The following is an 11,903-nucleotide window of genomic DNA, read 5'->3' on the forward strand; positions in this document are numbered from 1 at the left end:
AAAACCGGTCTTGGGGGGGGGGGAGACACGTCCCCCGCGTAATCTACGCCCCTGATAGTATATAGTAACTAAAATTGTCACTGTATATTTATTTGCCAATAACATTTTTATAATGTAGGCACACACACACTGACAAACATATATAGAGAGCAAGAATGTCCTTGATACAGTGTAATTATTTAATTAAATACGGAGTAATACTAATTTACATGTGCTTAGGTTAGGGTTTGGTTTAGGGTTAGTTTCTTGTAATTATACTACATTTATTGTTATTACTATAGAAATTAACAAGTGTAACAAGGACACTATAAAATACGGTGTTACCTTTTTTCCATATTGTCAGTATGCCTAATCATTTGTATGTTGCAGCACATATCCAAACATACAAATATGCGTGTAAACATACATCTGTGAATGCTAATGAGTCCGGGCTGGTCTATTTGACATGTTTTGCATATGACATTGAGTTCACTTTTCACCCTGTCATAAAAATATTCAACATTACTCTAACCATTTACAAATTAATTCTGGCATACTTGCAGACATTAACACATATTATTGACGCATTGCAAAGTTGAACATTTGAGGTACATTCAGATGCACAGCTGGCAGTGGCCGATTAAAACAACTTTGATTAATATTGCATAAGAAATTTTAAATAAGATCTTGAAAATTTTATATATTTAATGAGTACATTCCAGTTTGCCAGATGATATTATCTCCATTAACTCTCTTATAAGTGAGGGCTATTCTTTAGTATCTGCTTCAAGTTGTTGTTTTTTTTCATGGTGTGTGTGCTAGTTTTTTTTAATAATTACCTTTCAAATCCTTGATTTTTAATTGGATTCTAAATAATAACATCTGTTTCATCTGTTCCCCATCATCTGAGCCTCTAACCTGACCACCTTTGTGGCATATTGTCTCAGCACAGCAATGCTGTAAGCCATCCTACAGCATAGCATTCATTTGAAATGCAAGATTACCTGCACAGACAGTCTGTGTGGTTTGCCTGTGTCTATTCAGAGTCCACTCAAAGACATCCTTTCAAAGCCCTCAACACAATCGCCAGGCTGCTTAAGCCAATCCGTATAAAGGCCCAGCGGAGTGGCGTAATGGTAGAGATCTATTCAAAATCTAATGTGAGAAACATTCAATTACTTAACATGTTTGACCTTCATTTGTTGTTTATGTGGAGTTATGTCTTTGTAGGGCACTTTACTAGTATTGCAGAAGCTAAAACTGTGCTAATATGCATAAACACACATGCAAACACATCTTTCTGAATTGTTTTGTAGATTGCTGTCCTTTGAAAAGTAGACTTGGTGTATGGCAAGAGGGTCGATGATGTCATCAAAGAGCCTTTCTAGTCAGCAGTAATTTGGAAAGAAGCCAGTCCCAGTCTCAATCTGAGGGTGTAAATAACTGGTTATTAGTGGGAGTCTGAGCCCAGAGAGTGTCTTTTGTGCTCCACGCTGGCTGCTTTGTCACCGCTGCCAGCTTGAGATGGGTCAATAGCCGTGTTCCCACAAAGCCGTAGAATGGTGGAAAGCTGAGTGATTGACGGCTCTGACTGGTTTAAGCAACCCTGCTATCACTGAGGCACCATTGGGCTGCTCACACAGGCCTTTAAGTTCTTATAAAAGAGTTTCCTTTTCGTTGGAAATTGTCTCATTACCAAGCCACAGAAGATTTTAGCTCTGGTCCCTGCGAGAAAACTAATGTAAGATTCTGTCTAATGGTTTCTAACTGCAAAAAGGCTTTACTGACATGGGATTTCATTGGTTTCAGTGCTGCTGTAAATTCTGTGTGATGTTCTCAGTGATACTGTGGTAATTATGCATGTGGTATATGTCCATTTAGAAGAGATACCAAATTATCCATTTGATGAAACTGTGTGATTATGAAAATGGAGAGACTTTAGCTAAGAGTTTAAGATAATCCAATTGCCATGTTGATCAAAGCGCTAAATGGTGCTCCCCTGATCACATCACTCCCAGAATTCCCTTCTCTATATTGATTGAGACTGGTGTGTGTGGAAATGGAGTCTTCGGTTTTTAACAGAATCCAGAACTTTGATTAAGCTAAAGCTGTGCTATTTTTATGGTCATTTATGGATGTTACTTGTGATTTCTTCCCAGTGAGATCTTGGGTAAAAGGCATGGTACACTGTGTAACATCAGTGATCTTTTATTTCAGAATGTGCAATACACATTTCATGCAAGACATTGGTCCCAATCGTCCTGTTGACAGCACAAAGGAGCAGCTGAATGGCACGACTGTGACGCAAAATTAACTTTTTTTCTTACAGCATTACAGAATTATTTCACAATCAACAAACCAAAGCAAAGCACAGCAAAACACAAAGCAAAACAAAACACAAAGAAAACAAAACACAAAGAAAAACAAAACAAAACACAAAAACAAAACACAATGAAAAACAAAACAAAACACAAAGAAAAACAAAACACAAAGCAAAGCAAAGCAAAACACAAAGCAAAGCAAAACAAAACAAAACACAAAGCAAAACAAAACACAAAGAAAAACAAAACAAACACAAAGCAAAGCAAAACACAAAGCAAAACAAAACAAAAAACACAAAGCAAAACAAAACAAAACACAAAGCAAAACAAAACACAAAGAAAAACAAAACACAAAGCAAAACAACCATGAGCATGTCACAATAATTAATAAAAAACTACAGTTTTTTCCCTACAAAAAGAGACATCATTTATGATCAACAAAACAAAAACACTATCAGTTAGCATGTCACACTAATTGATCAAGGACTACCGATTTTCTCTACAAAAAGATAAATATTTTATGATTTTGCCTGAAATTTGTCTCGGACAACAAAACTATGAGTGTGAAGCCATTTTAAACAACAGTGTGGTAGATACCAGACCATACCTCTCATGAAGGTATTTTAATGCATTTTGGTGAAGTAGTCTTCACCTCCTTTGGCAGTTTTCAGTCTGATCATTTTAAGTCTGATGCATGATCATCAGGCTATGGAAAAAATGGAGAGTAGTCATCTGGCTATAATGGAAAATTACATATATTCAGCTCCCTATAATAAAAAAAATTAGTCAACTAGCTTTAATGGAAAAGGGTTTTTTATTATAAGGTCACCATTCACCATGACCTTTTGATTGAGCTGTAATAGATGTACACACTGGTTTCAGACTGTTACACATATTCATACTCAGTGAAACTTAAAACCCAGCAGCCCAAAATATCCATCTCACTGCACTCACACAAACGTCAGCAGTAGCCACGTCCTCCTTTGGGCATTAAAAGTGATTAAAAATCCTCCTCCTTATTAGGTTTGTGCATTTACCGCTTCAGTCATGACGCTGATGTAACCATTGCTGAGAAGGGTGGATGTGAATCATTGTCATCATTGAGAGCAGAGGAAAGGAGAGAGGATGAGAGGAGAGGAAAGAGTTTTTTTTGCTATTCACAGTGTAAGACCATTATTGACAATAACGACTGACCTCTTTATATAATAAAAGTGTTTTAACAACCTACTTCATGCTGGAATATAACAGATCAGGAGCATGAAATCAGACACCCTGACTGCTATGAATAATTCAAGCAGTGGCATCTCAAGGTTAGCATCATTAGCACTGATTGGTTTGATTGGTTAGTGGACTCCGAACCCATCACAGTTTCCAGAATGTGACCTGCTTGGCTCCTAGCAACAGAACACTTACAATCAGCGCTAGTGACTGTCACATAAATGCCATTTACTCAGCTTAATGTCGAATGTTGAACACTCTTGCATTACAATAAAACAATAAAACAAACTGAAGCATTAAGAATTGGTGTGTGTGTATCATAGACACGCACAAACATGCATACATATGATTAAAATTTTATTTGATTAAAAACTGCATGTAGGTCTACTCCTTTCAACCCAACCAACAAACAAACAAATAAATAAATAAATAAATAGTTGTGCATGGTTCATTTCATAGGCCACATCTGATATTGAAAAAAAAAAAATATATATATTTATTTATTTAAAAAAAACTGCAACCACCAAAAAAGTAATAAAAAATAATATAACATAAAATAAAATAACATTAAACAAAACAATTTAGGAATTGGCATGCATCTAAACCTATGTCAGTTTCATTTCTATAGTAAATATTAAATAAAAGAGGTATTTCTGATAAGTTAACTTATTTAACTTATTTTAATCTGACATCTATTGAGGTAAAATTAATTAATTATTAATTACAGAAATTCGTTTTTAAATGTAACAGCTGCCGAGAAACATTTTATTCTCTTAAAGCATTCCTTCTTCTTCAGACGGCTGACTGTTTGGCACACATACACATACAAACACAATTTTGCAACTTGCAACAAGAGTAGATGTAACATGCCAGTGCTTCTATACCGATGACGCATGATGTCCCCTGGGCTATGCAGTGCTATTATTATAACTCATATACTCTGATGCACAGCCAGTACTGAACTGCCCTGGAGACAGTTAAACACAGATGTATAGGCAGGGTAAAAGGGTCTGTCCCTTTTAGGGACACAAGTAAATGAATTATTTCACTCCAAATGTTTAAATGTGGTTAGCCATTTTAGAATTGGGCTTCCTGCATTGTATAACATGGCCGCAGGATGTTGCTTAATGTATGTGACGTTCAGATTGACATGCTCAAATGTGTTTTGATGGTTCAAACTGGAGCTATATGAGAGATGAATGGAAAAACCAAATAATTAGGATATTTTAGGCTGTTTTTAGAGGACAATTGTTTTATTAGTAGATTAATTGCGTTGAATCATTTTTGGAGGTCAGTTGTACTATGTGTGCTTTAGTTAGCAGATAAATTGATTTTATTCAGGCTTTTTCAAGCTTTGCTTAAATGAAATAGAAGAAAAGTAGAACAGGGATTTACAGGAGGGATTATGCAATGACATGTCCTTCTGTTACTTGGCAGCTCTGTGTGTGTGTGAATGAGAGTGCGTGAAAGAGAGAAAGAGAAAGAGTCATAAATATGTTTTATGTTGTATCTGAACTCTGAGGCTGTGGTGCTGCATCTATGAAGTTCAGAAGCGATTTCTTGTGAGATTGCTGGGCTATTGGCACTAAGAGATAGTATTAAAATAAAGTGCTCAAATCACTTTTTTTTTTTTTTAAATTTATTTGTGTGTACATATATTTGTGTGTACTGAGTATATTTGATATGTATATGTAAATACACACACATACATGTGTATATATATATATACAAAATATTTATATGTATGTATTTATATTTATATATAATTTATATTATATAGATATAAATATTTTATATATAAATATATTTTTCTTAGATATATACATGTAATATTTACATGCATGTGTGTATATTTATATATATACATAATAAATATATACAGCACACACACACATATATTACTGTATGTAAGCACAAACTTTTATTTTGGATGCGATTAATCGTGATTAATCGTTTGACAGCCCCTAGCATTCTGCAACCTTGGCTTTTTGAGACAATAAATCCATTTGTTTTCATGAAATTTGTTTCAAAATCAAGTCATTCACAGATAATCTTCCTCTTCATTTTTGCTGTTAACTGCTGCGAATGGATCATTAAGTCAGTGAGTTGCTGTGTTTTGCCTGAGTATGTGTTTTAATTTGTAACAACATGAGGGTGAGTAAATGGCAATTGTCATTTTTTGGGGTGAACCAATCATTTAACAGCCTAAGAGCTCATTTATGGGATCATTAATAAGGCCAAATTAGCAGTTGATGCAGCAATGCCACACACACAAAAATATATATACATATTACAGTATTTTTCACTAGTGTAGGATTTTGAGCTTATGATCACTTTAGACAATGTCCCTATTTAGATCATATTGCATCGTGTATAAAATGAAACGCATAGATCAATGAACTACAGTGTGTAATCAAATGCATTCTGTTCATTGACCATCTGTCCCTGGAGAACCAAGATAAGTGTTTGCTTAGTGCAGAAAATCCTTTTCAGCCTATTGACTCTCTGAAGGTCATTCTTGAATCGCCCTTTTTTTAAGGTCAGAACACATCGTGTTTGTTGAAGGAAACTTAATTCATCACATTTATCTTATTGCTTGTTTGTTGTCTGTTTGTGTTAGTTATGTACATGTGAAAATACCACTGTGTGTGTGTGTGTGTGTTCATAAAAGCTTTCCTTGTGACTGCTTGACTAAATTCAATTTCTCAGTCCAGTAATGATTGCTCAAGCATGTACTGAAAATATGTGTACTTCAGATGTCCTTTTCATGGTTATTGTGGCTTTTTGCTTCATGGTCGATTAAGAATATTTAATAGAGTTTACTTAAAGGGCTATTTTTATGTGGTTTTGGCTTTTGGTCTTGCACATCCCACCATATGGCAGCTGAGATGTATTTCAGAGCAGAGACAGTATGTTCTGTCAGAGCTCATGCTGCCTGTCAGACTCCTGACTGTAGCGTCTGTGGTGGCGTGTGGGCTTGCTGACGGAATAATGATGTTCTGAGCTACTAATAAGCATCAGGAAGTGATTATAGACAGTTTAAATGCAGGTACATGATTTCAGTGACTTTTTTTTTTTTTTTTGCTCTTTAAGTAGATGAAAATTGTCAGTGACTTTTTTTTTTTTTTTTTGCTCTTTAAGTAGATGAAAATTGTGCAATTATCCTTTGTTTTCACACGATCCAAGTCCATTTGTTTCCTCCATGATGCAGGGTATTTTTGGCAATGATTTTCTCTTATATAATGGCTGTGCATTCATTTTATACAGATTTTTAGTGGGATGGTTCTAGTTTTCTCAAGTGCAGAGTATTATGTTAATTACATACCGTGTGCTACTTATACTTTTTGTGGAGTATGGTGCAAACTGCAAAGAAACCTCTTTGTTGGTAAAATAGGCTTCTAAAGGAAGTTCAGGAGGAGCGAGTCATTTAATCCTGTCAATCACAGCACAGTATTTAATATTTAAAGGGCCACTCACCTCGCTCCTGTGACAGCACTTCCGGTATGTGTCCACCACCCCCATCTCCACCTTTATTTTATTCACTTCTACTTTATTATGAATTATTGATTAAATTGTCCAGAGAGATGTTTAGAGCCTGAGTTGAGTCTCATGCTTGAGTCCTCCATGATGGACAGTAAACTAAACATGTTTACTTGTATCTCACTCAAGGATTGTATGAAATATAAACTCGTGAAGGACATTTATGGCTGGGTAACACAGTAGGCGCTGAACAGTGACCTGGGTGTGATTCTTTCTAGCTCTTCTTTGCTTTTGCTCTTGATCTCTCACATTCTCTTGAGCAGAAAACTTTTCGCAGGCAATCCATATACAGCAAATTGCTAAAAATTTAGATTTTTTTTTTTTATATTCCCGTTTTTCCTAATGTCATCAGCACTTGAGCTGCATAAGTTTGTGTAAGACCTGATGATCATGTTTTCCAGCATGATTTGAGATGTTCCACAGAGCATCTTGTGCTTCAGTGTAAGCAAGAACATCTGATCTTTTGTGTTAAATTCACGTAATCGATGTGATGCATTTGCTTATTTTATTAGTGCACTAGAAATAGTTCAGAACCTTTAATAAATCGTATTAATTTTACATCGTAACATTTGAGCATGTTTTAAATTGTGTTAAATCCTAAAACAAAAATGTTCAAAAATGTTTAATTTAGGTTGAAATTACATATTACTGTATACAGCATACATGATCATTCACAAGATTGGGGTCAGTAGTTTTTTTTTTTTTTACACACTTATGCTGTATATATCATGCAAAGACACATTACATTGTTCAAAAGAGACAGTAAAAACATTTTATAATGTTACAAACATTCTCTATTTCATACAAATGCTGTTCTTCTCAACTTTCTATTCATCAAAGAATTTATTATGGTTTCCACAAAAATATTAAGCAGCATAAACTGTTTTCAACATTGATAATAATATTAATAAGAACTGTTCCTTGAGCATCAAATCAGCATACTGGAATGATTTTTAAAGAATCATGTGACACTAAAGACTGCAGAAATGGCTGCTGAAAATTCAGCTGTGCCATCATAAGAATGTATTACTGTAAAGTAAAGACAGTCAATCGACATTTCTGTTTCATACTATTATACTAGCTCATTTTATACTAGTTTATGCACCTAAATAGCATTTACTTTGACTATGTAAGTTCAGATGACTCAAATCTTCCTGTGACGATGCCTGCAATAGGTCATTTTCATTTACATCCATTATCATATTGGTATGATTCCTGCCTCTCTCTGTTGAATTTCATTTACTGCTGGTGAGAGCAGCAGGGTTTTAGAGCACATCGGCATGGACCCGTTTAGACAAACTACAGTGACTCAGCACTTATTGACTGTGTGGCGGCCATTTAGTGGCTGACAACAGAGTATTAGATGTCCACTCAGGATCTCGAACATGTTTTATTAACCTTACTCATTCTCTGCCATTCTTTTCCTTCTCTTTCAGCCATCATCAACCCCAAAGCACCCAAAGAAACCAAAAGCTTCAATTTTGATTATTCCTACTGGTCACATACCTCGGTAAGTCAGTAGTTCAATGAAATGAAACAAAAATCAGCATTGCATGCAGTGAAACACACAAAACATGATAGACGTAATACCCTTAAATGGTCAAAGATCATGCAGTATATATTTTTCTTCATCTATCCACAGCCAGAAGATATCAACTATGCCTCCCAGCAGCAGGTGTTCAGAGACATTGGAGAGGAAATGTTACTTCATGCCTTTGAGGGCTACAACGTTTGTATTTTTGCATATGGCCAGACTGGGGCCGGTAAATCTTATACCATGATGGGCAGACAGGAAAAGGACCAGCAGGGGATCATTCCACTGGTAAAACAGATGCATAAATAAGCAAATATGAAGAATACGCATTTCTAAATATCAATTGAAGTACTTAAAAACCAATTTTCAGCTGCTAAATTGCCATTTTTGTACATCTAAAGCACACATTGTCTCTCCTGTCACATTGGCATTGCTTTATAAACAGGAAAAATGATAATGTATTCAGAGGCAGTGTGAACAAGATAAATTCAAACAAAATTAAATGACAAGTCAAACACCAAGCTGACCAGTACACACAGTAAGAAAATGATTATTCGCTTACTAATCTCTCTTTATTATGTCTCTCTCTTTCCTCTTCTCCCTTCAATCCTAAACATCAGCTGTGTGAAGACCTTTTTACCAAGATTAATGGCAACAATACTGATAACAACATGTCCTATTCTGTGGAGGTAAGATTTTTTTATTGTTTCAAATCTGAGTGTAGCTTAATTCCAAAGCAGCTGTTTTTATACAGGGTGTGTCTGAGTCTGTGCCCTGTTATCACAGCTATTACGATAAATTAAAAAAAAACAATTATCATGTCATTAACACTTTAGCAATATTGTTATTACTTTTTACTGTAAATTTTGTATATGATTTTTAATTTTAATCCTCAAGTAGATTGTTTTTTGCTTTTAACAGTCTATTATTTTCATCCTTTCAGGTTAGTTATATGGAGATTTACTGTGAAAGGGTACGAGATCTTCTGAACCCAAAAAACAAAGGAAATCTGCGTGTGCGAGAGCACCCATTACTGGGCCCGTATGTAGAGGATCTGTCCAAACTCGCCGTCACATCATATAATGACATTCAAGACCTGATGGACTCAGGGAATAAGGCTAGGTGTTCTATTCTATTCTATTGTAATGGAGTGTTCATGCCATGTCTGTATTGCTGTAATTATGATTTTCCAACAAGTAAAAACTATTCATGTACATTACTGTTCAAAAATTTGGGTCAGAAAGATTTTTTCAAAAGACATTAGTATTTTATTAATCCAAGACAAATTAAACTAATTAACTTATTAAAAGTGACAGTATAGACATTTAACATTTTAGATTATTTTTTAAATAGCACAGCTCTTTTGAACTTTCTATTCATCAAAGAATCCTGTAAAAATGTATCCCAATTTCCACAAAAAAAAATGAATGCTTAAAAAAACAGCCTTTACCATTAAATACACTACCATTCAAAAATGTTATTGTATAATAAACATATAATTATAAATGGGGAATTTTTTTTTGTTGGAATTTTATGAATATTCCAAATTTTCTGATTTGACTGTCATGATGCAATGAAACCAAAATGAATTCTGCCACAAAAACAACTTAAAGAGCAGGTCATATGGTTTTTTAAAGTGTCCTAATATTGTGTTGGAGTCCCCTACAACAGGTTTAAATGCATCTAAGGTCAGAAAACACTGTAATTTTCCCAGAATATACATTTATACATAGAGTCATTTGTCCACGATTTCGAAAATGTTCGTTCGATTAAGTTCTGAGCGAAATGTCTGTAAACCCCTCCCTTCCATAAGCCTACTCTGCTCTGATTGGTCAGCTGGCCAAGCCTGTTGTGCGCGGTTGTTTTTGATGTCGCGGGTTGTAGCGACCCCAATAACGTCATATTTAGGCACTGGAATGCGAATTTACCAGGGGAACCCCGACTGAAAGCGTGAACGCGATTTTTAAAGGGGGACCACCCTCGAAACAGGTTTTGGCTAGTTTTGAGTAGCAATTGGGTGGGTTTTGTGACAACCTGGCAACCCTAGCATGCACCTTTACATAAAACAATAATATAGTGCTCCAATCAGTTCTTAAAATAATGACATAAAAACATTTTGTTTAACACTTATGCAAGCGGATCGTGCCCACAGCTAAAGTTTTGCTGCTAAACTGTAAACATTTAACAAAACAATAATGGTGGATATGTTAGCCGAGTGCTAACATGCCAGTGACGTAGATCGGTAACAGGCAGAAGATTCGAAAATATAACGACTCGTTAAGGCGATTCTGAGTCGACTCTTTCTTTTGAGAGACAATATCTTTATTTATCATGCACTTTTTTGATTAACAACTTTGCAGACTGTTTACATTGAAGGATAGCTACCTTACAAACTGCAAAAGAGATATTTTTCGAAAACCCATATGACCTGCTCTTTAAGATAGGCAGGGACCTGAACTCATATTTGAGTTTATTGCCCAAGTGCATTATGTTTGTTTTTAAACATTTAGAGAGAACATATAGAGGTGAATTAATGTAGTCATTAAATTATTTGCTGTCTTCTAAAACAAAGTCATGGGGATTTTGAGCGTTGTCGTAGAAACAAATCATTTCTGAGTCTGAGGACATGATCAGCACAAACTAGAATCTCAAAGCTGCTATTTTGTAATTACAGTAATTCTGGCACAATGTGAAAGCATTCTATTCTATTCTATCATATCATATCATATCATATCATATCATATCATATCATATCATATCATATCATATATCATATCATATCATATATCACATATATCATATCATATATCATATCATATCATATCATATCCTGTTCTGTTCTATTCTATTCTATTCTGGCTTCTAGAAATAAACAATGATAGCCTTTTGCTGCACAGACCAGTGGTCCTGGTCACATGTGTTTTTTCAAGGTCTTCATGGCCACATTGAGAGGAAAACAAATATTTACTTATCATCATATATCATCACTTATCAATATATGCTTATCATCATGGAAACAAATGGACCATTTAATTCCAGGAGGCATTGATGAAACAATACAGTTTGAAAACCAAAAGATGTCTACTGTAATGTCTGAAGAACGACAGACAAAAGACGTTCCGTGTATTAACCTTTAATTATAACGCAGAACAGCTGTATCACATGCTCACCAGCCTAACTAACGTCTCTCTCTACCGGGTCTTTTACTCCCTGCATTAACCCTATAACTACATAAACAGCACTTTCACAATGATTATAAAGTCTGTGCGCTACACTACATTCTTTATTATTAAACGAAGTAATTAGAACAA

The 11,903-nt window shown here is 35.0% G+C and overlaps 1 protein-coding gene across 1 annotated transcript in view; it reads left to right on the forward strand.

Annotated features, from left to right (window-relative positions):
• Positions 1-11,903, forward strand: part of LOC107733246 (kinesin-like protein KIF1A) — a 65,488-nt gene that overhangs the window by 7,427 nt on the left and 46,158 nt on the right. Inside the window, exons 3-6 of the mRNA XM_016544805.1 lie at positions 8,495-8,568; positions 8,701-8,880; positions 9,213-9,281; positions 9,536-9,714. Of these exons, the coding sequence (XP_016400291.1) occupies positions 8,495-8,568; positions 8,701-8,880; positions 9,213-9,281; positions 9,536-9,714 (502 nt within the window). The remainder of the gene's footprint in view (positions 1-8,494; positions 8,569-8,700; positions 8,881-9,212; positions 9,282-9,535; positions 9,715-11,903) is intronic.

This window comes from Sinocyclocheilus rhinocerous, unplaced genomic scaffold, assembly GCF_001515625.1.
Source record: "Sinocyclocheilus rhinocerous isolate Xijiao unplaced genomic scaffold, SAMN03320098_v1.1 scaffold2867, whole genome shotgun sequence".
NCBI lineage: Eukaryota > Metazoa > Chordata > Actinopteri > Cypriniformes > Cyprinidae > Sinocyclocheilus > Sinocyclocheilus rhinocerous.